This window comes from Delphinapterus leucas, chromosome 2 (genome assembly GCF_059928025.1).
Source record: "Delphinapterus leucas isolate spDelLeu-1000000601 "Yukka" chromosome 2, BTC_Dleu_Yukka2, whole genome shotgun sequence".
In the NCBI taxonomy this organism is placed as follows: domain Eukaryota; kingdom Metazoa; phylum Chordata; class Mammalia; order Artiodactyla; family Monodontidae; genus Delphinapterus; species Delphinapterus leucas.
The window spans coordinates 11475572-11503283 of record NC_143130.1 but is presented as its reverse complement, the minus strand read 5'-3'; the positions used below and the strand labels follow the sequence as shown (position 1 = coordinate 11503283).

Sequence of the window (27712 nt, the reverse complement as noted above, 5' to 3'; positions counted from 1 at the left end):
TGCGTAGGTAAGGATTAGAAGGATGATCTGAGAATTGAGATACTATATGTATTTGTGGATTATTCCCAGATGTTGGTTTCTTTCTCTCTTTTGAATTTTTTTTCTTTAAACTCTTCGAACAGAACTGAAATTGGGACTATGTGTATTTCTGTATTTTCAAGTTGCAAAATGCCAAAAATACAACCCGTGGAATATTACAGAAACAGGTTTATGAACATTGCACTTTTTTTTAAGTGTGTCTGTATATTTTTTCTCACAGAGGCATTTTATAAGACTAGAAAAATATCCTGTTTGAGATATCAGAGTTTCTGGACTTGAGGGAAGCAGGAATTGTGAATCCTAAGACAGATAAAGCCTTCTAGGGTGGGGGGATGCTTGATAAAAGTAGCTTTTGAGCGTGCTTTCAGAAGGAAACCTTACTTTGGTGGTACGAGGTTTTCTGTTTGCATCAGTTACTAGCAAGACTGCGTAAACAGTCTTGCCTGCGATATGGAGATATGGATGTGATAACAATCGCCGAAGGTAGCTGTGTGTCTGCAAAGTTGACTTAAAGGGGTTAGTTTGGGGACATCAGGGTGCGATATGAGTAGTTAGGTCCACCAAGCTTAAAAGGCAATGAAAATCCCATTTTTTTTTTCTCTTTCATACACTGCATAAGGTGAAAGCACAGTTAAGAATAAAGATAACCAGTGCAATGGGAATTTGGGCTTTTGAAAGCAAAACTATTTAGGAGCACGTGGACAGGATTTAAACTATTTTAAAAACTGACTAATGTCTGAGAATGAGAGCCTCCTGAAATTTGGCCATCAGCTAATGTAGGTTAGCATCTGCATTGATATTCATGTTAAATGGTTGGCTTACCACAGTTATTGCAGAAAATTCGAGTGGCAGAGAATTCTGCCCCTAACATCAGAATGCCTGGGTGTTGAATCCACCTCCTACCTGTGCAACCTTAGCAAAGTAAATTCATGTCCTTAAGCCTCAGTGTTCTCCTCCATAGGATGGGAGTGATAATTGTGGCGTGGTGAGGATTAAATGACAAAATATATATTGCACAGTTCTCAGAATACAGGCTCCACGTGTTGACGATTGTTTTTATTTACTACTTTTGTGGTCCTGGACTGTTTGTAAAGTGTTTTCATCTTTTCCTTCATCTTATCATTATAACAGCCCAGTGGGATTAGCAGAATCTTTTCATTCCCACTTTACAGATCCAGAAACCCTGGTTCAGAGAGATACTGAAATATACAACACGATAAGCCATCCTTCTACATTTCCTGCTATTTTTTTCTCCTTTTAGGGGTCTCTAAAAAAAATTAATGTGTTCCTGAAATAACTCCCAGTGGCAACTATTATTTCTATAAAGTAATTAAAATACAAAATGCTAAGTGTGTCAAAGGAGCTAGGATATTCACGTTTTTACATTAATTATATGTGACATTTTTTTCTTGACAGGCCAGAGAAGTGATATTAATTTACTTTCTACTGGCACCTACTGATAGGAGCTTATCACTGCAGAGGCTTATGTGGTTAACTCTTACCTGCCTGCGATTTTTCTGGGCCCTGCAAGAAGAGTCAGGTTTTGCTGTTACCTGAGCAGGAAACCAAGTCACCAGGAGGCCGTGGGAATGGCCACAGAGAGCTCGGGGTCGGACACACTGTCTTTTCTCCTTTGTCTTCTAGACCTTGGCAACTCCCTCCCTTGTCTACCTCCCAGACCAAAACAGCCCATAATTATATTCTACATCCATTGTGTGTCAGAGACAAATATGTTTTTCTTTGTGTTATTTTTAACAGCAGGGTTTCCAGCCAGAGAAAACACTCTGTTAGTTCCAGGGTTTTCCTAATGACTTGTCCGATGTTACCAAGTTGTCCACATCAGACTGTTCAGAATTGTTCGGGTTCCCCACTCCTAGAAGAAGGCTCTTAGCAGGAGTGGTGGGTAGATTCATCGAGTGGAATCCTGAAGGCGTTCTGATCTCTGAGCTGCTGAGGGCGAACTCATTCTGTCCCAGAGAATTCCTTAAATGTGGTCATCTGAACGGCAGCAGGCTATATGGTGCCCAATGCTGTTTGGGGACCCTGGGAAAAACTCTGATTATCTCAAGGGCAGATCTCTGAGTCTGAAAGCAAAGGTTGATTTCATTCAGAGTTTCAGTTCCAAATATGAACCACCGCTGCAAGTTGAAAGTAGAAACCAGTCATGAAATCAAACAGCCACAGGGTGCTGAATTCCACATTGGTTCGGAGTCACTCATGTATATTCTTATAATTTTTTTCCCCCACAGACTCTGTTTTAGAAGTCCATTAAGCTTTTTATTACACTTAATTGTTGTATTGCTCAGAGATTATCTGCTGACTCATAAGCAGTGATTGCATCTAGAAGCAGGTTTTGCACCCAGTGGGGTTGAATAAAGATTTATTGAATCACAGGGACTGTGCACACAAGGGTTCAAGGGCCAGGTTTCCTGGGTTCGAATCTTGTCTCCATTACTCACTAGTAGCAAGGTTTCCTGTTGAAGAACATATGTAGGTCTCTTCATACTACCAATAAAATGTAACATCTGAATTTTAAAAGCCTCTTAGCACAGGGATTAGTGATCTTTAAATACAGTTGACCCTTGAACAATGTGGATAAAATCCACGTATAACTTTTGACTCTCCCCAAATTTAACCACTGATAATAGCCTACGGCTGACCGGAAGCCGTACCGATAGCGTAAACAGCCAGTTAACACATATTTTGTATGTTATATGTATAACATACTGTATTCTCACAATAAAATAAACTGGAGAAAAGCAAAAGTTAAACAATAAGGAGGAGAAAATACATTTACAGTGTACATATGTATTTATTGAAAAAAGTGGACTGACCTAGTTCAAACCCATGTTGCTCAAAGGTCAACTGTATTATACTTTTCTCTTATAAAAACGTTTTGGAGATTTCTTCTTCAGAAAGAAAGGCACTGAAATCTCACAGTTCAGGAAGTGGAACCAGGACTTGCTCTGGGGGATGTGTGTGTAACGCTCTTCTGAGTGGGGGTGAAGCTAGAAGCTGCTTAAGGCTCAGGCCCTTGTGCTTGCTGTTCATCAATTTAACTTTGTCAGAAACACTCCTGTTTAGAAGCTGATGGGGAGTTGTTTCCAAAAATCTATTTATTAAAAAAAAAGCACGTCATCCTGGAAAATGGTGGCATCCCAGTTGATGTTGCTTTTCTCTTCAGTGTGAAGCCCTGAAGGGACCAGCAGGTGGACTGAGAAGGGCCTTCCCTCCTCCTCTCGGTTTTCTTTCCTTAACTTTTTCTTAAGCAGGAGAAACATAATTCACTGGAAGCAAAAATTCCTCAGGGACCTGAGTTTGGGATTTGTTTCTATGATGAATTGTGAAACACCATGGCCGGGCTCTGAGTATGAATTTTGGCCACTGCGTATTTCAGGGTGAAATTTTCTTTTTTTTTTTTTTACATCTTTATTGGAGTATAATTGCTTTACAATGGTGTGTTAGTTTCTGCTGTATAACAAAGTGAATCAGTTATACATATACATATGTCCCCATATCTCTTCCCTCTTGCGATTCCCTCCCTCCCACCCTCCCTATCCCATTCAGGGTGAAATTTCCTCAGAAATCATTCCGATATGGATTGCTTTCTTGTAAACTTCCCGTCCTGTGCATTTAACTTGTAACCTGATGAGAGAAAACATGGGAGAGAAGGCTTTTTTTTTTTTTTTTTCTGGAAGCATAATATCAAGGTAGACAGGGTTCTGAGGTTACCAAATCTGCTCTCCCCTGTACAACCAAAACAAGTCCTCCTTGGTTTGTGCAGACGGTTGTGTAACATCTGTGCACCTGGAGGCCTTGGGGCCCGTGGGTTGTGGTGGAAAGGATGGAATTCCGGGCAACCTTAGGGAGGGAGGGACCAGAGGGGGACAAAGGTTGGAGACTGGGGTGAGCTTTATACCAATGACAGGAAGTTCAGCTGCTTTTGCGTCCAGACTTACAGGCAGCGGGAAGAATTTTGAACTACTCCTTTGTACGAATGGCAAGAGTGAATGTAAAGTATTACGCGTTTGGAGAAATCCCTTCTCTAGAGATCTTCCAGAGAGGAGCGTACAACTGATTTTATGTGATGACCTGAGGACAGTCAGTCCAAGGTAAAGGCAGGTGATAGCTTTTCTGGCCTCTTACAGCCCTAGGATTCTAGCCGGTGGTCTCCCCTCACACATGGTTCACTTCACTTCCAGCCCTGCCTGTTTGTTCAAGACTAAGCAACAGGAAGTGGTAGTGGGTTTCCCATCAGCATTTTCACCAGGGTTCACCAATGCAGGTGATCACATCAGTCCCCGTAAACCCGACGGTGGCACCGTCCTCCAAGCTGTTTGGATGGCACAAGACAGAAAGCAAAGACCCCATCAGGGGGTGTTTTTGATTGATCCGTAGTGCGCACTGTGAACTTTTCGGAAGGGACGTTCTTTGGCCTTACTACTTGCCACTCAGAAGGAAAGCAGTCTGCTGCCACACACACTTTTTGGAATAGCTGACAAAACAGATTCGGATGGACCCTTGGTCATTTTCAGTCTTTGACATTAAGAATGTTTGTAAACACCCCTGAGAATGTCACATGGATGTCTAGCCACAATAGGCATTAGTCGGGTACATGTGCCACCATCACGCAGCCTCCTGGTGCAGAGGGACAATTTTTAAAAATCATCCTGTTTGAATTTTGCACCAGGAAAGGTTGCATGGGCCCCCTTCAACTTTAATTGTACCTCTATTCGAATCCTTTTTCAGGGTAAATTTTAAGACTGCAGAAGAGGGCAGCTCCAGCCCATTGACTCATAAAGGACCATTTTCAGTCTCTTTTTTGGGGAGTGTGTGCGTGTGCTTCTGTGTGTATATGTGTGTGTTTACAATGGTGAGAAGAGCCCAAACTGATTTAGAGCTATTCTGTCTTCAGAGCAATGAAAGTAGTACCCTATAATCTATTAACTTGACCCTTCTTAATTGCTGTTTCAATTGCTTCTTTTTTCTCCCCCTGTTATGAACAGCACTGCGGTGACCTTCTATGTGGCTGTGCACATGTCAGTAAATCTGAAGCACAAATTCCTAGACGTCAGATTACTAGGTTTTTACTATTCATTTACAGGGCTTACTCACATTGAACGGTATTGCCCAGTTTTCTCTCAAAAAGACTTACCAGTTTATTCTGTCAGTATGAGTGCTTGAGAGTCAGTTATGGTATGTTCAGATAATACAGTTCTGATAATACAGTCATGACAGTAGATGACGTAGGCTGGATGTGCAGGTGTGGACATGTAACCAAGCTATATTAAATAAGCAGTATTATTCACGGAGCAATGTAGGTAGTGTGATCCCATTTATTTTTAAAAGGCTGGATCCTCTGTGTATGGAAAAGCATATCCATTTTCTGGGTACTTATTTTTCCATTAAACATTTCTAGAATGACGCCTTATAAATCAGAAAGAGGGACCAGCGGGCTGGTGAGGACGGAAGCTTTTATTTTTAACTTCTAGACTCCTCTACTATTTCTACTTTCATCAGGTGCATGATACTTCCCTGGAGGCCAGCCGTTTCCAGGTGGGCTGAGAGAGCGACTTTCTCATGCACCAACGCATGAGCAGATTTGTGCTTTGATGTAGTTGTCCCTTGAAGAAGGAGGTGATTCTCTCCCTTCTTCTTGGGAGCAGTCGCTTCTGATGGCACTAGTAATCTTATTCCCAGCAGAATTTTCCCTAAACCATTTTATTCCGGTCACGACCCCATTTATTTATTTATTTCTAAATAAATGCTCTTTGGGGTTCTGAGCCTCAGGTGTGTGTGGATTAAATATGTTTAAGCTGCCTGAGCTTGTCAACAAAAGCACTAAATTCACCTTCCCTTGGTCAAGTCATCCTCTGACCAATGGTATAAAACATTCACTTCATGTGGACGTGAAAATACTTTACAACCAAACTTCACCCCTTGCCCGTTAGTGGGGATCTGTTTGGGATAAAGGGTACTTAGGCTTTTATGTTAAGTCTGTAACTATATAACTGTGATTCAGTTTCCTCGGTGAAAAAAGAAAAAGCCCTGTTTTAACATACAGAATATCTAGATTTGAAAGGACTTTTCTTTTACAAGTCAAGAATAGAAAGCATCCTGTCAAAGGCTACCTTTTAAAAGAAAAGAAACATTTTTTTTATGCTCCCAAATCAGTGAAGAAAGCTTTAGACGTTATTTTAAACTCCAGCTCCTTTTTAATTCAGGTGCCCGGAATTCATTAAAACTGCAAGCGATGTCTACATTCCCTTCACACAAATCAGTACATATCTCCACTGTGATTAGACCTTTCTTCCTTTCTCCTTCTCCAAAGCTACTTCTGAAACTTCACATTCTTTCCCGGATATATATATTTTTGCTTCATAAAATGTCACAGTTCTTCTGCTAAACGCAAATATTTGCAAAAGAGAACCGATATAAAATAAATGCCTCTTTATGTGGTAGTTTGTGAATAAGTGTATGCCTGGCATTAGTTGGTTAACCAAAGAAATAATGAGGAATAACTATGCTTAGAGAGAAAAGGGTAGAATAGTGGCTGTGATGTGCAAAACGAGGAGAGCTATAATTTAAGCAATTCCATTAAAGAGAATATAATTACTGTAGCCCCAGGGTGGTGGCAGGTCACTCTTAAGCCTAACTGAACTTTTTCTGTATCATTAGAAAAATGGACCAAACTTCGGTATCATGGGGTAAATACAATATTTTCTTCCTCCAGATTTTAGATACCACTGGCTTTTTAAGACATATACATCCAAATCTCAAATGCCTTTATGCATGCCAAGATAATACATTAAAAAATTTCCCTGTACGTGTTCAAACCACTGCAAATAAATACATTCTAATGCCCATAATTACTATATGCTAAGACTTTCACACAAGTTATCTCATAAGCCTCTAAATGTAAATTAGGAAACCAAGGCTTAGAAGAATCTACAGAGTTGATTCTTTTTTTTAAATTTAATTTTATATTGGAGTATAGTTGATTTACAGTGTTGTGTTAGTTTCAGGTGTACAGCATAGTGATTCAGTTATACATATATGTATAGCCATTCTTTTTCAGATTCTTTTCCCATGTAGGTTATTACAGCATATTGAGTAGAGTTCCCTGTGCTAGACACTAGGTCCCTGCTGGTTATCAGTTTTAGATATAGTAGTGTGTGTATGTCAATCCCAAACTCCTAGTTGATTCTTTAGGCGACCGAGCTGGGATATGAACCCAGCAGTTCTGCTGCAAACCTACAGCATTTTCCTGGGACCCTGGAGGTGTTCGTTATGAAAAGCATTGTTCCTTTCACGCGGGTGGATTTCCAAACAGGGAATGATAATCACGCAGGGGATGATTTACCTCTTGCCTCTGTAGTCTCACATTCTTTTGCACCTCCTACCTTTTTTGCCATTTCAACGTTACTCCAAAGGGTGGTCTTGGAGAATCTGAGGGCTTGGAACAGCAGTTCATTTTGTTACTTGTTAGCAGGTTTTCTGAAGTCAAGCCTGGAGCTGGCGTGTCAGGAATGCACTCACGAAGCAACCTTCCTCTTGGCGTTAGAGGAAGAAGGCCTCCTGCATGCATCAAATCCCTTCCTTTAGAAACCTGCACTCTGTGTACAGACCTTTAGAATTCACCCTAGAGGAAGAATAGTACCTGGTGGTTCTTAGAAAATGAAAATTTACAAAATGGCGTGGCTCACACCCTTTGCATAATAACCTGCAAACACTCTCTCCCATTGCCAATATTTTTACGAGAGATTGCAAAAGTTCTTACTGGAATTGAAGGGACAAATTGGGCAACTTTCATAGGTAAATTCCTGGTGCAGGCCAGAATAAGTATGGGTCCCAGGCACCAGGCCTGGGGCCAGGTTCTCCAGACAGGCCTGGGCAAGGGCTTCTACAAATTTTTTTTTTTTTTTTTGCGGTACGCGGGCCTCTCACTGTTGTGGCCTCTCCCGTTGCGGAGCACAGGCTCCAGACGCGCAGGCTCAGCGGCCATGGCTCACGGGCCCAGCCGCTCCGCGGCATGTGGGATCTTCCTGGACCAGGGCACGAACCCGCGTCCCCTGCATCGGCAGGCGGACTCTCAACCACTGCGCCACCAGGGAAGCCCGAGAATCAGGAGTTTTTACATGCGAATCAAATTTCTTACATTAAGAGGGGAAAAAGAAATCAGATGATCAGTAAGCACTGGGCTCAAATTCCTTTGTTAAAATTTCTAGAACTACGTTGCAGCTGTCCTGTTAAGATGGGGGGGGAGGGTAACAGATCCTTGGGGTCATCACAGCCCTCTGCTTTCTATTTATTTTTTTTAATTTTTAATGTTTGTTTATTTGGCTGTACTGGATCTTAGTTGCAGCACACGGGATCTTTAGTTGCGGCACGCAGGATCTTTAGTTGTAGCATGCATGTGGGATCTGGTTCCCTGACCAGGAATCGAACCCGGGTCCCCTGCATTGGGAGTGTGGAGTCTTAGCCACTGGACCACCAGGGAAGTCCCAGCAGCCCCCTACTTTCCATCCCATACCTGTCTCCCTTACCTGCCTGACTCACATCGCAACGTTTTTGTTCTGTGTAGGCTTGCTCCATGGGGCATTGTTGGTGGGAGGAATCTGGCCTTTGTTGTTAGACAGAGTTAGGTTTGGGAACTGGCTCTGCCAGTTAACTCCTACCCAGCCAGGTGGTTTGCAGATCAGAGACAGTGTGAGAAGTACTTACCCCAGTCCCTGGCATGTAGTAGTTGCTCAATTCACAGAAACAACATAATGGAAACATCTCATAAAGCATTTTATAAGAGAGGATCAGTGTCTACCCATCCAAGTCTTAAATACTCACAGGTTGTTCAAGGTGGGAGGGAGCATAGAGATGCCTCACAAAACATCCTGGCTTTATGGAGAAGGACTCAAAGCTGGGAGTTGACTTGTCCCAGATTACTCTGTTACTTCAAGGCAAACAGGTCCAGAGCCAGTGACTTGCCACTGACCCACACGGAGGCATTAGAGAGTGGCTTTGAGGATTAGGAATGTGAAAGTGCTTCCTGAATTATTGAGTGTGAGAATAATAAGGTAGTTTAGATTAGCATGAAGATGCACAGTGACTCAGGATTGTCGGATTTAGGAAGAATGAACTGTCATCCTGTCATTCATTCATTCATCAGCATGGATTGAGCCTCTCGGTTGGAGTGGTGCTCTGATTACAGCAAGCCTGACAAGACCACTGCCTTCAGAGAGCTTAGACTCTAAAGAGCGGGTGGGAGGGGGAGGCAGAGGAGAAAACAGATACAGGGATGACTTCAGATTGAGAAAAAATGTGAAGGAAACGAGGAGGACTGTGTAAGGAGGAGCCCGTCATGCAAACAGTGGGGCGAGGCCCCAAGGAGGAGCCGTGAGCACAGGGGCCCCGAGGCAGGAAGTGCCCTGTGTGTCTGAAGAACCAGGTGACCTGGGAGAAGCAGCTGGAGTCCTAGTTCGGAGTTTGGGCTTTATTCTTACTACAGTGCAAAGGGTTGTAATCAGAAGAGTACAGAATAATTTTAGCTTTTGTTCAGATGCTGTTTTAGGCAGAAGTCCCTTCGGGGGGACAGAACTTTGAACTAAGCCAGTCTCCCCTCACTCCGTCTCTGGGACTGTCTCCAAAGGGGCTTTTTGGCTCTCCAGAGCCCCTCATCCCCTCATAACACATGGTAAAGTCCCCAATGCAGGCAGGTTACAGAATCCTGAGGGTCTGTGACTTGCCCACCCAGGAGCCCTCGCCTGGTGTCCAGAAACAGGATTCAGTGTTCAGTTCTTGTCATTAACCCAAAGGCCGAAGGCTGGTGCTTCTGTTCTTTTTCTGGTTTGAATTTTTCGTAATTCTCAGCACTTCTGTCAGTCTCACTCTTAGGTCACTAAAATGTTTCCCCCTTGACCACAAAAAAGGCATTAAGTCGATGAAGTACTGCCTGAAACAGGATACGTGAGTCACGCGTCCCTGAGTTTGGGTTTTTCCAGTGACATTGTGATACATCAGACTTGTGCCTTTTCATCTGCTTTCAACTACAAAAAAGAAATCATTAATTTGTATTTCAGTCCAACTCAGCTTTTTTGTTCTGTGATAGTTGATGTGAGGTCAGACAGATATTATCGATAGCAGAAACCACTAGCTTCCCCACGAGCCCACCAGATGGCACCCAGGGAAGGCTGGCTGATCCGTGCAGTGTAGACAGAGTGAATCCCACTGGCACCTGTAATACTGGCCGTTGTTCACTTTGTTTGTAAAAATTATGGAAATGCCGGAAAGGTGAGTAGATAGCATTCAACGCCCTCATTTTACAAGTAAAGAAATACTTAGAAAAGTGATGTGAATCGGGTTAACCTCACACTTTGTGGGATCCAGGCTTCTGATGCCGAGTGACCCCTGCACACCGGCTCACGCGCTTTGGAGACCACATTCTGAGAATGGTCAGGTGGGGTGGAGGGCCTAGCACAGGTCCTGCCATCAGGAAATCGGGGGCATGTCCTTTGGGTGGTTCTCAAGCCGTGGGCATCATAGCCTCCCCACCTCCTGGTTCTGTCCTGGAAGTTCCAGCCTGGTGGGGTTTGAGGCAGATATGGCCAAAGATGAAGCATATTCACCATGACTGCACTGCCCCTGAGGTTGAAGCAATTTGATCAGACGCTGATGTGGAGGCAGTTGGCAGTTTGAGATCTGGCTCGTGAAGCTATAAATACGTTTCCATGGGAACGGAGATCTGAAACTGCATCTGAACTTGCACTGCCCAGTCGTGCTGATGAACTTGATTTATTTTGATGTGGATCATCTTTTTTTTTTAAGTCTTTATTGAATTTGTTACAGTATTGCTTCTGTTTTATGTTTGGGTTTATTGGCTGCAAGGCACGTGGGATCTTAGGTCCCCTACCAGGGATCGAACCCACACCCGCTGCACTGGAAGGCGGTCCACTGCCTTAACCACTGGTCCACCAGGGAAGTCCCATGTGCTGATGAACTTTAGATGCTGCCTTCCCACTCCGTTCGACTCAAATCTTTTTTAATGAGCGGTGGGCAGGCCAAGCCCATTTGGCCAAGCGAAATTTATGGAAAAGAGGCCCATCTTGCCTTGCTTTTTGGCGTCCACATCCAGATTTATCTAAACCCCACCCAGGTTGCATTTGCGTAGCTATGAAAAACCGGTATTTTCTATCCGTGAATCACACTCCAAATCCTCTGTCTGTCAGGGGTGCGGCAGGCCAGCTTCCGGGAAAGGGGGGCACGGCCGAAGGTGAGCGGAGTGTGGAGCGGGCAGGTCCCGCTGCCCGGGGATCGGGCAGGTAACTGCTGATGTCTGCTTTCGGATCTGGACATGGAGCCGTCCGTGTGCCCTCCTGTAAAAAGGCCACGCAAGGAAGGAGGCGTCCTGAGTTTCTGCTGCCAGGGGCCCTGCCGTGCAGTGGGCAAGAGCGAGGTACAGAAGTGGCCTGATTCTGGGGGTTGCCACCCCTCCCTGGGGTCTCTCCTCTGCTGTGTAATGCATTCCTGACCACCTGGGCATCTCACCTGGGACTGAGCTCTTCCTGGCCACTTAGTGCTGGGAGAGAGCCAGAGAGGGTCATGGGTCACTGTGGTTTCTTTTAAGTTAAATTATGCTTCAGTGCCGAGGACGATTGCCCACAGCAGTTAAACCTTATTTAGCGGTAATTAAATTTCTTTTCTTTACTCTGAAAAATCTCTTCATTTTCTCTACAAAGGCAGGAAGCGTTTTTCTTTGATTATTACAGAACGTCTCCAGGTCAGGTGTAATCCATCTTACCACACTGGCCTCTGAAAATACTGAGTCTGTGGAATCCTGATTTGGAAATGCCACAAAGAATAGAACACTGAGTGCTTCCGGTTAAGAATTTTCTCAGAAACCAAAAAAGCTGCTTTTTTCTCCTTCCTCCTCCCTCTTTGGTTCAAAGTTTTTAGGAGACTCTCAAAACATGCACAGCTGCTTCTAAGCCGGTCTGGATCACCTTTTCGAAGCACAGAGGAGGTTTGGCGTGTGTCATCTCGTTCCCTCCTGACTTAACCCCTATGCATAGGCAGTGCTGAGCTACTGTGGGAACCTGCAGAGTGTGGACAGTAGAAACTTCACCTCTTCCCACTGCTCCAGAGGTTGACCAGCTCTCTTCCCACGAGGAAAACGCTTTCAGGCCACAGGGGCAGCAAAGAGACTTTGGCTGAAGCCCACATTTAAAAAAAGAAAAGAAAAAGAAAAATTTCAAGAATGAAAAGCCCTAAAACAGGAATTCATTGGATGAGTTCTATCATTTCATGTGCCTGACTTCCCACTGCCAGAATCAAGGTGTTCTGAAAAGAAGCTTTAGGAAATGGGTCGCGGTTACCAAGTTTGACGGAGGGAAAAACTGACTTTTCATGAAGGAACTGAACCAACTATACTCTCAGAAACCTGAGTTTTAAGTTTTATTGGAAACGTTTGGCAATATGAGGATTTGGGGGCCGTGTGTGTGTGTTGCCTTGTGTTTGAGCACGGGAACACTTCGGTTCAGACTTATGTCGCCCCCTCAGTCTTGGAGGTTGGTTCCCTGGCCCAGTGTGCCTTGTTCAGACGTTTTGAGCTGCTGGCAGCAGAAGGGCTGGGGATCGAGGTATGGGATGTCGGGTCTGCGGGGAATAATTACAGAATAAGACGCACAAGGTCATGGGCAGGAGAAAGAAGATGCTAGTCATTGATGTGGAGAAGAAAGAAAGGCCCAGGGACCAAGGACCGTACGATTTGGACCGGGCAGAGCAAAGGAGTTTGAGTACATATAAATGTATTTAACCAAGATGGTCAGAAAAATCTTTTTTCAAAGAGGGTACGAGTGGAGTGAGGTCAGGGAATTCACAGTCATGGTATTGGTGGAATGATAAGGAAAGGTAATGACTTGAGTTCTGCCCTCTTCCGGAATAGAGGATTCAGAGCATCCTGTTCTAGAGAGGACACTTCTATTTCTACCTGGTTTTCTTTTGGCTGCACCTCGCGCAGCTTGTGGGATCTTGGTTCCCTGACCATGGATCGAAGCGGCGCTCTCGGCAGTGAAAGCGCTGAGTCCTAACCACTGGACCGCCAGGGAAGTCCCCTACCCGGTTTTCTAATGGCTTTTAAAACTTGGGTCTATGGGGAAATGCAAAGGAAGCTATCATTAGAATTGGTTGGCCAGAAGTGCCAAGCATATTATTGAGGGAGGATGGAGCGACCTTCGGGGGGCGGGCTTGGAACCACACTCCAAATCCCCCAAGACCGATCAGAGCCTGGATCCAACTGGACCCCTGATTCCCTCACGCAGCTCCAAGACCCTTTTCTTGTCTAAAACTAACTCAGAGCAGGGCTTCCCTGGTGGCGCAGTGCACCTGCCGATGCAGGGGACACGGGTTCGTGCCCCGGTCCGGGAAGATCCCACATGCCGCGGAGCGGCTGGGCCCGTGAGCCATGGCCGCTGAGCCTGCGCGTCCGGAGCCTGTGCTCCGCAGCAGGAGAGGCCACAACAGTGAGAGGCCCGTGTACCGCAAAAAAAAAACCCAAAAAACCTAACTCAGAGCAAACTCTAACTCAGAGAACACAGGAGCAGGAAGTTGTATCCAGCCATTCCCCAAGTGACAGATGAGGTCACGGGAGCCAGAAAGCTTAGGTGACTTGTTCAGGCTAACAGCTCAGCCTTCCTGAGAGTCCTGTGAGAATTTTACCCAGTTCATGACCCTTCTTGAGGAAGGACAGATGGATATGGAGAAGGCAGGATAACTTAGGAGTCCCAGGTGGCTTGGGCACACGCCCTGCTGGCTCCCCTGTGCCCCAGCATCCTGCCTTCTGATGCTCCTTGGCCTGATTCAGGCCGTGCCTCCTGACTCTGCTTCTGGCTCTTCCTTCAGTGGACCACACAGGGTACCACAAGAAGCTGAATGCTGGTCCCGCCCAGGCAGCGCCTTTCCCTGGGCTCATGCCTCTCTCTGTTAAAAACTCTGGTGACGAGTACTGTCTGTGACACGTGTTATATGCCACACAGTTTCTGGATGGGGAAAGGAAAGTAATTGTAGGTAAAAGGGGAAACTATCACATAGTTACTTTTTTTATGGTGTTATCCAGACCTCAAATGCAGACGTGCACACGCACACATGTAATGGGATGGGATGTTTGAAATGCTGACTGGCTTTGGAAGCCTGAGGCTAACGGTTGTAGTAAGTGAAAGGTGACTATAAAAAGGCAAATTTGCAAGGACCTCTCAGTTTAGTCCTAAACAGGTTTTTCCTCCAATTGTCCCTCTACTTGTGCTACTCAGTGTGTAGAGGTATATAGTTATACCACCCCCTCGATTTCCTCTAATTGTTTCATCTATCGTGCAGTGTTAATACATTACACCCTTATTAAAGCTGTCTGCCCGTTTATCTTTATTTCAGAAGTCCGAACGTAGGGCCAGCATACACTTATGTTCAGTGTTGGTGAAATCTAAATGTAAGTAAAATAAAAATAGTATACCCATGTTAAACAAAGAAGGGGCAAATTTGTGAAAGATCCAGGCTGAGAATGGGGACCTGTGACTCGGCCTACAGTCTGCTATTGAAGATGAGCATTATGGTGACTAAAACCAGAGCCAGCCCAGGTGCAAACAGCGCTCAGAAAATTCCTGTCATCCGGGGGGCTTACGGTTTAATGAGCCTGTAGATACCTATCAGCATTGTGTCATCACAAAGGTGATAGCTTTTTCCTGCAAGCGATTTTTCCCTCAAAGCCCAAGGCCCAGGGGCAGCTCTTCAAAGATAAAGCCCTGTCTGATTCTAACAGACGCATGTGGGCAGAAGTTAAGCTGCTTCTGCCCTGTTCAACTGTGATGAGATTCCAGCTCAAGTCAGTCATCAGGGGATTGTGTTTGCAGAGGACTCTGCTATTTTTTTAAAAAAGAGGTATCTATCTGTGTGTCTGTGTTTGTGAGCGTTTCTTTTCTTTTCTTAGTTTCTTTTCTTAGTTCCCCAGCCAGGCATCGAACCTGTGCCCCCTGCAGTGGAAGCACAGAGTCTTAACCACGGGACCGCCAGGGAAGTCCCAGTGTTTCTTTCAGTAGGAAAATGCAAGCGCAGATTTTTCACAAATTAAGTTGGGAGATTTCTCATAGTCTTTCCTAACTAAACGCATGCTTGCCAGATCGCTTGGAATTACCCTAATAAGAACTTTGTCAAAATACTTGGTGCTAAAAATGGGCCCTATTTGGGGGTCCCTTCTGGAAAGTCCTGAAATCTGTAAGTGAGCCCTGTGTTTCCCCTCCTCACCTCTTCCAAGAGTCCAAGCACCCCTGAAGATGCCATACTCACAGGGTAGCCTGGGGATGGCTCCCTTGCTCGGGTCCCACCTCCAACTGCCCTGCAGAGGGGTCACTCCCAGGCGTGATGGAAAATGTCCTGTCTCAGTGCTTCCCACCCGCCTCATTCTTTCTCCCCTAGATAGAGGAAGGGGGATGTGAGAGGAAACGCAACAGACTTCTGTTTCCTTCCCTGCACCCAGGCCCAACCCCCAACACACACACACACACACACACACACACACCTCCCCCAGGGTTGAGATTCTTTCTCCTGTGTAACTGGATTGTGAAGGGCCAGACCATTCCATCTGTGTTTTGGCTCAGTTGCTCAAACGAGCTCAGGCGTCTGAATCCAGAATTTTCCCATGGTTTTAAAATTTGGTCCTGCAGATCTGTCCCCACCACGGAAAACCGAGGGGCCTTCCTTGGATTTGTTTTTCTCACCCTGTAAAGAAAACAGAAAGCTTTAGACCTCGTTGGAAGAGCCTAAGTAGGAAGGAAAGATCATTTGAATCAAAGCAGTCTCATTGTAGAGTCATAAACCTGGATTTCGTGTGTGTGCAGTGCCAGCCGGAGGAATGAAGACGGGGGTCGGACTTCTTGGATGGATTAGAAAGGGGATGCAACAAATGAGCAGTTATGCTTCAGGCAGCGTGTTTTCATACATATTCCTTAGAAGGGCTCTCTCCAGGTAGATAGGGAACCTCTGACTAGGGAGATACCAGGAAAAACAAAACAAAGTATTTGCTGTATTCATTTGTGCCACAGTCAATTGTGCTACATCTGAATTGCGAAAGGCACAAGCATATTTAAAAAGGCAATTTTGAGATGTAAAACAGTCCACTCTCAGCTTTATTTAGACTACCCCCTCTTCTCTAGACTTGATAGAAATTGTTAAATACTGGGATGTGACACTATCTCGCCTCACCTGTTCTACCAGTGAACAGAGGTGTCTGTTTGTTACCTTAGCCTGCCGGACTTTCGTGAGGAAAAGTGAAGTAACAATAGATTCACAGTATTGGAGGTGGAGGCTCAAAATGCTCTTCATAGAAGAGACCTCGTTACCGTTCACTGTGTCAGGTACGGGTAGTGGTTCTCGATGCCACAGAAACAATGTACCAAGACCTCTCTGCCCTTATACTATACGTATGTCATTCCCCATAGGACTGTTTATGGCTATAAGCTGGTTGTATGGTACCCGCCTTTCAAATAGTGCTATAGAAGTGCTTTTAGTCTACAGGTTAGCTGATCTCCAGTGCTCTGGTTTTTCTGTTGTTTCTGTGGGAAGTGGGCCCTGAGTTCTAATTCTGTACTGGGACTAGTAAGTGCTTCTTTCCCTGGCTGGGCGGTGGAGGGTGGGCGATGGAGGGGTGGGTACGTGAGATGGGAGCTGCTCCCCTGTGCTGGGGGTCAAGGGGCTGTGTTATGGTGGTTTTTTTCTCCATGACTGATTTTTTTTTATTGGAGTATAGTTGCTTTACAATACTGTGTTAATTTATACTGTACAGCGAAGTGAATCAGCTATACGTATACATATATCCCCTCTTTTTTGGATTTCCTTCCCATTTAGGTCACCACAGAGCACTGAGTAGAGGTCCCTGTGCTCTACAGTAGGGTCTCATTAGTTGTCTGTTTTATACATAGTATCAATAGTGTATATATGTCAGTCCCAATCTCCCAATTCATCCTATCCCCCTCCCTTCCCCTTGGTATCCATACATTTGTCTTCTAAGTCTGTGTCTCTATTTCTGCTTTGTAAATAAGATCATCTATACGAAATTTTTCGGTTTCCACATACGTGCGTTAATATACGATATTTGTTTTTCTCTTTCTGACTTACTTCACTCTGTGTGACAGTCTCTAGGTCCATCCATGTCTCCACGAATGACCCAATTTCGTTCCTTTTTATGGCGGAGTAATATTCCATTGTATACATGTACCACATCTTCTTTATCCATTCTGAGGGGCTGTGTTGTTGGTGAGGGCCTTCCTGGGTTGTATGCCAGGCTGGGAAGACGAAGCTTCTGCAGTGGTTCTGTCTCAGGAGGGGTGTGGGAGAGGGGAGTGGACTCCACCTGTGAAGAGGGATGCGTGGGGCTGCTGGAGGTTGGGGCGCAGTGTAAGCTTGGTTACCTGGAGCCAGGGCCCTGAGGAGAGACTGGGGCCAGCTGACGGCCAGAGAGAGTTACAGGGCCTGCTGCCATTCACGGTGCATGGAAAGGACATTTGTCTGAGCTAAGCCATGGGAAAGATCTAAATTTAGAGACCTTAGTTCTTTCCAGCAACTGAGCCAAGACACAGTAGACAAAATGATTTGGCCTTTGAAAATCTAGTTTTTGACCTACAAGGATCCAATTTCATAGGAGAATGAAGCTCCTCAATGCTGTGTGCATATGGAAAAAAAACAGACATGCAAAGATCATTGCAATGTATGGGATCCACATCACAGTGTTCAGCCCATTTGAGTTATCGCAGAGGATTCAGGGAGAGAAGGGTGACAAATGACAAAGGGATGGGGTTGTTTTTGAAGAGAAGGCTGCCAGTGATGTGTTTGCTGTCTGGGAGTATCAGAGGGACTGCTCTGGAGAGGATTCAGACATCGTTTCAAACGTCCAGAGAGTGCCACACAAGGAGGAAGAGACTTTAAGGCAAAATGTTTGTTGACCCAGTTGGACAAGTTGCCGTGACAAAACATTGGCCTCTGTTACCAATTAGGTAGGTGGGCTGTTGCTGTTTTAGAGGCTGGATGATTGTCTTTTTTTTTTTTTTTGATTTTCTTGGAGTATAGTTGGTTTACAATGTTGTGTTAGTTTCAGGTGTACAGCAAAGTGATTCAGTTACACATATACATATATCCGTTCTTTTTCAGATTTTTTTCCCAAAGAAGTTATTACAGAGTATCGAGTAGAGTTCCCTGTGCTCTACACTAGGTCCTTGTTGCTTATCTATCTTATAAAGAGTAGTGTGTGTATGTTCATCCCAAGCTCCTGATTTATCCCTCCTGCCCCGCCCTCACCTTTCCCCCCTGGTAACCATAAGTTTGTTTTCGATATCTGTGCGTCTGTTTTGTAAATAAGTTCATTTGTATCATTTTTAAAATTGGGTTCCACATATGAGAGGTATCATATGGTATTTGTCTTTCTCTGTCTGACTTTCTTCACTTAGTGTGATCATCTCTAGGTCCATCCATGTTGCTGCAAATGGCATAATTTCATTCTTTTTTATGGCTGAGTAATATTCCATTCTATATATGTGCCACATCTTCTTTATGCATTTGTCTGTCGATGGGCATTTAGGTTGCTGCCATGACCTGGCTCTTGTAAATAGTGCTGCTATGAATAGAGGGGTGCATGTGTCTTTTTGAATTATGGTTCTCTCCGGATCCGTCTTAAAGAGTAAATATTCATGGGAGTCTCAATGTAAGGGGCTAGGGAAAATGGGAGTTCTTCCTGGGGTACCTTCTAAAGCACTCATAACTTTATCACGGAGGAGGGTCAAGGTCCACATGTGAAGTGGTTCCAAGAGGAAGGCTCCTCTCTCTGTGCCTCAGCACCTCCTCGAGCTGAAGTCACATCAGTCTTCCTGCTTCTCCATCTCGGACACTCGTGATACGTGAGTGTGTGCATGTGTGTGCTTGGGCCTCACCCAGAGCCTGGCACGCTCACTCACTCTCTCCCTCTCCCTCTTTCCCACTCCATCCTTCCTCTTCTCCCCTCTCTCTCTGTCTGTGTAAATGTCCATAGAAGATTAGCATCTATTTATACATTTTCCAACTGTAGAGATTCACTGCTACTCCTGTTTGTTGGTGGCTGGGAGGCAGGTGTCTGTCTGCATGAAGGTGGCTTCGAACTGAAAAGGTGCAAAATGTTAGGCCAATTTGGGGAAGGAAAAAAGGCTTGAGAAGAAAGCCTTGGGTCCTTCAGCTGTGCTGAGCTTTTGTGGGGAAGCCTTGCCACGCTGCTGCGTTGTCCCCACCTGGGTTTCAGCCCACGTGAACGGTGTCTTTAATGTCTTACGGAAGGGACTTGGGCTCTTCAAGGCCAAAACGGGCTTCCCCTTCCGCCGTTTCTGCCACCACTGACTCCTCTTGACTCTCAAAAGACATCAGAACCTCTGAATATCTTGTTTTCCAGCCAGAGATAGGTTAGCTGTCTCCCCTGTGCGTCTGGAAGACTGACCACTAAGCATTAAGTTTTTTAGGTTTGAGGAGCTGTTTCTTTCTTGGATGCATTGTCCTTGGCTGGCCTTATTACCCAATTGAGTGGAGTTATGTTTACAATTCTGTGGAGAGCCTCTAACATTTTTTATTTTAAAACTAATTTTTTAATCCATTGAAGAGTAGGTTTGGGAGGAGTATTTAAGGTTGTGTAGGGTAATCATAGATTTCGTGGCAGATATACTCTGTCCATCATACATACACCTGAAATCCATAGAAGTGCAGGGTGATTTTTCTTTCTCTGCCCTGAGGCTAGCAGGCTGCATAAAACATATATAATAAAGGTCAGAGCTGTGTTAGGCTACTCGAAATTCAGTCTTTCCCTGTTTTTGTTATATTTTCCAGGCATAGAGAGGGACAGGATAAAGATGCCTTATGAAAGGATCTGCTAGTGAACATATAACCAAATGGTAATTTGGGAAAGGGGTGGGCAAAATGAAACAAAAGCATACAGGTTCTGATTTTATCAGGTTGACACAGTTATGTAAGGAGATGGAAGATAAAGTTTGTGATAATGTGTTGAGCTAGTAATACCAGGTTTAGAGTTAAGAAAAGAAGAAGAAAAAGGAAAGCACAGACAGAACATTCCACGAAATCACTGAACTGTGGGTGATAACTTGCTTCCTTCTTTTCCTTCAAAGACTTGTTTCAGAGGTTAGCTGGGGTAAGGACCAGTACTATAAAAACAACACAGGGGATCTGTAAAGAACAGGGGAAGGAACTGTCTGACACGATATTGATTACCAGCAAAGTTTTAAAAAATTTAATCTGAATTTCGTACAGCATTGGTCTTGATATCTCAAAGACATTGGCCATGGCCTTCCTAATTTTCTGGACCTGAAGACTTGCTGTCTTCAACCACAAGTAATGCTTAAATTGGCCCCATCCATGGTCTCAGATCCACCAGCGTTTCATTCAGGTCAAATAACAATCATCTTGGTAATGCCAGTGTGGATGAACGTGGTCCTTTAGAAAATATTAAAACGTGAATTCCCTGGTGGTCCAGTGGTTAGGACTCCACGCTTCCACTGCAAGGAACACAGGGTCCATCCCTGGTCAGGGAACTAAGATCCCGCATGCCGTGCCGTGTGGCCAGAAGAAAAGAAAAGAAAAGATTAAAACATCTTTTGTAACTGACAACACTTTCGCTCTCATGTTAGTTCACACTCCTTAATCCCACAACAGCATGCACGGTCCTATATTCAGCCTTCCTCTTAGCTTTCTTTCCTAAGCTCATTTTCATCCCAAGACAGTGTCTGAACAAAGACTCTTCTTTCCTGAAGCAGCTCAGAGTGGGAAGAGTAGAGGGTGAAGAGACACTGGCCATCCCACCATCGCTGTCTTAATGTCATTGTCTTGCAACCGTCTTCCTGTGAAAGTTCTCCTTTCCCTTTCCTCCCTTTTATCCTCCATTCACTGAATAAAGAGATTGGGTATCTGTTTTGTACTGGGCACTGTGCTAGGCAGTGGTCGTAACTCAGCGAGCAAGATGGACAAAATTTCCATCTTCCTAGCAGGGATTAAAGTATTAAGTAATTACAAGGACGGTGAGTGTTTAAAAATAAGAGATAAGAAATGTCAAATGAGGGACTGACATAGTCTGTGGGTAGGATTGAGGAGTCAGGGAAGTGTGAATAGGTAGAACCAGAGAGGAAATCAAAGACCTCTAAAATTTATCTTTCGAGGAGAGGAAGGAGAAAGCAATAGAATTCCAAAAGAAAAGGGCCAAAGATGCTCTTTTTTTGGCCTCGCCGCACAACTCATGGGATTTTAGTTCCCCCATCAGGGATCGAACCTGGCCCTCGGCAGTGGGAGCACAGAGTCCTAACCGTGGGACCGCTAGGGAATTCCCAAAAGATGCTTTTTTTATACAGAACATTGGAGGCTACATTACATTCAATTCCAAGTCTGTGCAACTGTGAAGACTGATCATTTTTTATTGGTTTTCCAGATACTTCATCTTTTCTCTTTCTCAGCTAACAGTACTTTTGACCATTATGCTACTCAACAAACAGTGTCCTCTGTGACTAGATGACAGGAATCCCCCCGCCCCCCCCTCCAAATCTGCCAGTGTGCTGCTGTGATCATGTGAGTAGCTGTCATTGGACGTAAAAAGTTTGGAGTAGAAATTTGTCGGCTCTGATTACAATGAGACTGAGTTATTTATTTATTTATAATTTTTTTTAAATTATTTTTTATTGTTTTTATTTTTGGCTGCTTTGGGTCTTCATTGCTGCACGTGGGCTTTCTTCTGGTTACAGCGAGTGGAGGCTGTTCTTCGTTGCAGAACACGGACTCAATAGTTGTGGCACGCGGGCTCAGTAGTTGTGGCACACAGGCTCAGTAGTTGTGGCTCGTGGGCTGTAGAGCGCAGACTCAGTAGTTATGGTGCACAGGCTTAATCGCTCCATGGCATGTGGGACCTTCCCGGACCAAGGCTTAAACCCGTGTCTCCTGCATTGGCAGGCAGATTCTTAACCACTGTGCCACCAGGGAAGCCCGAGACTGAGTTATTTATAGCTTTTTGTTTTTCCTCTTCTCCATAAATATAACAAAATAAATTTTCATCAAGCATCCACCAAGAGCGAAGAATTCATGTAGCTGGTGGGAACATAAAGATTAATGAAGATAATTTGTGTCCTCAAGGACCTTCAGTCTGGTGGCAGAGACTCATATCTATAGAACTGACAGAATAAATCTTCTGTGGGGAATATGAATAAGGCATTATAGGAACCCAGAGGAGGAAAGAGTTCTCCCCAAGTAAGGGAACCTGGAAGGACTTCAGAGAGAAGGAGGTATTTGAATTGGTCTTAAAAGAATGACAGCCTGCTAATACAGCTAGCCAGGCTTTTTTTTTTTTTTTAGCCAGGCTTTTTTAAAGAGTCAACTTATTTTTGTAGTTAAGGCTTAATATGAGTAATAATGCGAGTACTAATGCTATAAAGGGAGAAAAAGCACCAACTGAAGCAGATCTGTTTTCTTTTCATCTAGGTGTCACACTTGGCGTATGTTGGTCTAGAAACAACTTGATGTTTTGCTCAGTGCTACAGGGTTTGCCTATCGTTGCACAATAAATGGAGTCTTGAAATTTGGGTGTCGGTTGAACTTTCATAAATCAGAGCGCATTTCCCATTATCTTACGTTTAATTAAAGAGGTGGTGTGTTTTGCTGATTACCCTGTAATTGGCTGGTAGTTGTCTCTTTAACCCTATTTTCCTGCCCTAAATCTCTTCTCCAGCAGTTACACATCACTGCCCTTAGACTAAGAGCAAGTTACTAGGGGTGATGCTGTTAAAAAAAAAAAAACAACAACTGTCAGTGATTCTGGTGCAAACCACCTGCTCCCTAGTTCTTTTGGGTAGAAAGGTCAGTTTTCTTACACTGGATTTTCATAAAACTGAGCAAACTAACAGTCCCCTATATCCAATATGTCAACGACATGTTATATTATTTGAAATTACTCTTTAAAATGAGATGTAAAACTGCACTACACTTTCTCCCTGTCCGTTAATTGACTTGCTCACCTCCTGCCAAGATTTGTCCGTTTTAAACATAGCTTTAAACATTCATCAGAAGAAGCGCAGAGCAAACTATACTCTGGCAGGAGCACGAAGGCTAATCTTTGCATCCGGCCAGCCGCTCGCTCAGGGTCTACAACACTGAAGGCAGGGTGGGTGGGGTCGGTTTTCTCTTGGAGGAGTGTTGCTTTGGGACAGAGTTGTTGGCATTCGTCCTGTGCAGTCCCCGCCACCATAGAATAGGTTTGGTTCTGTGATATGTTCAAACAATGCAGATGTTATCGAGGGGCACTTTCAAAAATAGCGGAGTATCAAATGGTCCCCCTCACCTAAAGACTGGGGCCCCGTGCTGTATAAAACCCTAAATAAACCTCAGTTCTGTGGTTGTAAGAGACCGGGAGAGGGCCCCTCATCTCTTTCCAACATGTCACCACCTGCCGTAGGCTCAGGCCTAAATCAGCACAGGTAGGGAGGGGTCTCCCCCACCGTGGGAGAGAGCAGTGGGTGATGGAACCAGAACCCAAGTCAGATCGCTGAGTTCTGGGGTCAACCCAAGTCGCTGATCTGGTCTGTTTCCCTAACTTGCCTAGGTGTTGGCAATGGAAAATGCTCAATACTTTCTTTGATTTCCAAAAGAGAACAATGTTTTCATCATCTCTCTTAGTAACTCTTTCATGTTTACGATGATCCTGGACTGACACCCAAGATTGTTGTTGATGTAGAGTAAGTTTGGGGGCTTCCCTGGTGGCGCAGTGGTTGAGAGTCCGCCCGCCGATGCAGGGGACACGGGTTCGTACCCCGGTCTGGGAAGATCCCACATGCCGCGGAGCAGCTGGGCCCGTGAGCCATGGCCGCTGAGCCTGCGCGTCCGGAGCCTGTGCTCCGCAACGGAAGAGGCCGCAGCAGTGAGAGGCCCGCGTACCGCAAAAAAAAAAAAAAAAAAGAGTAAGTTTGGTCACTGAGCACTGTCCCTTCCAGCTCTGTGACACTCACATGCATTCTGTCCTGGGCGGCTCACGCTCATCCCCTTATCAGGCTCTGATGACTCTTTTTTGTTACAAGCAGGATGTTAGATAAAATACTAACAAACCATCCCTCCGTCGTTATAAAGGCAATTCATGTGCACACACTCCGATGAAATAGAGCACACTGTCATTAAATTACATGAAGTGTGACATCTTTGTTCTTTTCATCTTTTTGCCAATTAGCAAGCATGAAAAATAAAGGTGATGGGTTAAGCTACTACGTGGTGGAGAAGTGTAGTTTAGGTTTCTTCTTTTTGATGATACACAAGAGTAATCCTGGCATGTGCCCCCCTTCCCATTTGCATTGTAGAGTAATATTTCCTTGAACTAAACCCCACAGCCTATAGTTCTCTATTTATTCTGCTGAAGGGAAATGGGTGAGATTACCAGATTTCTCTGAGAATTATAGGGCTTTCAAATCATTGTGAAGAAAATGACTGAGGTTCAGTGTCAATGAAAAAGCATATTCTTAATTTGCCTGTAATTTTTCTTTTAATTGGTACTTCGGTTCCACTTTCAAAGCACTTTTGAAGCTTTCTTTTCCAATTTGGCAGCAACATTATTTTTTAAAACGCCATTTCACTTCAGGATTATTTTCTATTTTGATTGACATAAAATATATCATCCTGAAGGGAAAAATATTAACACATTTTGGGGTAAGGAACTCAGATAAATTGAGGTTTGTAATCACTTTCCTAGGAATGCAGTTTCGTGGTTATAGATATTGGAAAAACCTCACAATATAACCAACAAGCTGTTGGAATCTTGGTTGAGATTCCAGACCATAAGTGCTCATTTCCATTCTAAAAATAACCATTTCACTAGTGAACACTGGCCTTTTACTAAGAGAGTAAAGAATAGGGATAATGAAATTGTACACACACAGGCCTTTTAACAAACTTTTCCCTTGTGCATAGCTCATTCTAAATATATATATATTTCTTGCCCCACCTCCCCGCCTCTTCACATGAAAATCGTTTCATTCAAAAATATGACCTGGCCCCATACAAGATAAAGTAGCACTCATTGTCAGGTGCATGCAGAACTCACCTCTGTTTTAGGCTGGTCACGAGAAGCACAGAGGGAGCAAGACCAGTGGAGATGCTCAGAAGATTGAGAAATAGGGGCCGGGGCTCTGGGCTGGGGAGGCAACCTGGCATTGCTCTACCCTCTGTCGTATGTCTACTAGCAATGGCATTAGAAGGTCCCTCAGGCCTCTCTCTCCCTTCTCTCCACACGATCAGGGTGCCATTCCTGTAACAGATGGCAATGTGTTTAGGCAGTAAAATTAGATAAGAGGGAACCATCAGGAGAATCACTATTCACTTAGGGACGGCAGTGATGCTCTCACTACAGACCCCAGTTAGTGATGGAGCTGCAACCAGGAGGGCTCTGATCCAGCCTTGTCCTATTTCGAACGCACTGTGTGACATCGGTCACTTAATTTCTTAGGCCTCGGTAATCTCATCTATTGGAAAAAGTGTTCGAATTGCGTAGGTGATGAAATGATGTCTGAGGTTTCTTTCAACTCTAGAAGTCTTCAGGGAGAGACCACTGAAAAGAGTGTAAATTCCTGACGTCACACTCTCGGGAGCCCTACCTTCACCAAGCCACTCTGTCATTGTTGAGAATAAAATGCGGAGGTTGCCTGTCAAATTCTAGTCAAATTGAATGTACATACACAAATCTTAGCCACCTTCTAGTGAAATTGAGATAGCTGTTAAAATAGTAACAGATTTATTTAATAATTGTCTTTGAAATTTCTCACTTATTTCTTTCAAGGTAACCATTAACAGCCATCCTGGAATTTTAGCAGAGATCTGTTTTCACATACTCTTTAATGATCCCTGTGAAATAAATCATATTGAAGGGTTATTTTCTTCTTATGAGTTATTTGCCTGGAGGAAAAATTCTTAACTTTCTTTTTCATCTAAGTGCATGCTAGAATAAAGTATCCTTTGAAAAGTCTTAGTGAAAAGAGCAAACATGGGAATATCTTCCACCCCAGTTCTTTCTGTGGACTCTGGGCTCTGAGAATGAGGTCTCTGACTGCAGGAGGAATGTCAGGGGACTTCCACTATGTAAAAGTCCACACCCTTCTGCCCCTTAGACAGCTGGCCTGTTGACTACTTATGGAGAGCAGCCTTTGGGAAGAAAAAATATTAAAAATTCATTCATTTTCTATGAGTTATTTTAGCCACACTAAATATACAAGAGAGAGAAGGTGGCATCTTCTATGTGAGATGCCTCTCCTCTTTCCCCAGCTCAGGGGAGAGAGTAAGAATTATGTTTAGAGACTGATAAAGTTTCCCATGGTTACCATCAAGAGATCAGAGTCTTATTAACTTTTGCCAAATGGGAACAGGGAAAAACATTTGAAAAATAAACATTAAGTTATTACTCTCTCCTTCGTTCCCCTTTCTCTAGAGATATTCTTAGGGAGTCCATGCTACGTATTAACAGTCTTCTTTGAAGCAAAATATACCCTTGCTACTTTCATGTTATGGGTTTTTTTTTTTGTTGTTTTTTTTTTACCAGTTCCCCCTTTTGGCAGAATCTCTCACATCCAGCTCACTATCCCAACCCAGTGAGGATCCCACAGAAAGGCCTTTTGCTTTCTTCTGTGTACAACTGTCCCACACCACATGCTTAATTAGAACCCCAGGTTATCTTTGAGAGGGTCATGGTGCATCCCTTCCCTATGTCGATTTGAGAACATGGATAGTACTCCCAAACTTAAACATTGAAGATCTGGAGCCTGACTAGAGCAGACGTTTAGTGCCGCAAATTTTCCAATACAGTACCAATGAGTTAGAACTACATACGTTAAACAAGCAAACAAAAAACAACTGAAATCTCATAAATAATAAGACAATGGTTTCCGTTCCACATCCTACCAGAGTCGCTCTAACAGCACACATATATATGAACTGATTTTATGCAAATTACTAGAAACATTTGTGTCAGGGGAAGACCTGAGGTGACTGATACTTATTTTCAGATTGGTTCAATAATAGTGGATAACTTGGGGGGAATATCGTATGTGTTCTAGGATTTGGTGGTAAGGAAATTCAACTATTGCTTACTTTAAAAAATTTGGTCATAGATTTAACAGTGTGATACCCAAATCAGATGACAGTGGTTAGTTAAAACTGAGGTAAATAACTTTTACTTTGTCTCTGTTAAGAGGATTTGTCTGTTTTTATTCTAAGAATCACGCCGTTGAAGCTGAGCTTTCCAAAAAAAATAGGTCTTGGAGAGCAGTGGCAGTGTGATGTAGGCTGCATAAGCACTCCGTTCCTGAGTGGAAGCAGTGGCCTACCATTTCATATTGCTTTTGTTAGAGATCACCTTTGCAGAGTGAGCACATATTAGTCTTAGTTTGCAGAACAGGTTAAGATTAGACTTGAGGTCCTGAAGTCTCAACTCTCCAATAAATATGAATCATACACCTGCAAAATCCTCATTTCGAGGAAGCCCATTTTGCAGGTGGTTAAGAAGTGTAACCTTCTCTTTTTTAAGCTGAAAAATAGACGTTATGTTTAGCAGTTAATCATAATAATTATGATTAATTGCTAATAAAACATCACAATTTATAGAGGA

General features: G+C 44.0%; 1 protein-coding gene across 19 annotated transcripts in view; it reads left to right on the top strand.

The window, feature by feature from the left end:
* The window catches only part of KIAA1217 (KIAA1217 ortholog), a 324087-nt gene that overhangs the window by 31978 nt on the left and 264397 nt on the right, over positions 1 to 27712 (top strand). The window contains exon 1 of one of the 19 annotated variants that reach the window (XM_089906404.1): positions 9447 to 11485. The exons of 17 other annotated variants lie outside the window; for them this stretch is intronic. In XM_089906404.1, the coding sequence (XP_089762530.1) occupies positions 11384 to 11485 (102 nt within the window). In that variant the 5' untranslated portion in view covers positions 9447 to 11383. Of the gene's footprint in view, positions 1 to 9446; positions 11486 to 27712 lie in introns of those variants that run through there. One more of the 19 variants, XM_089906407.1, reaches the window with a different exon arrangement.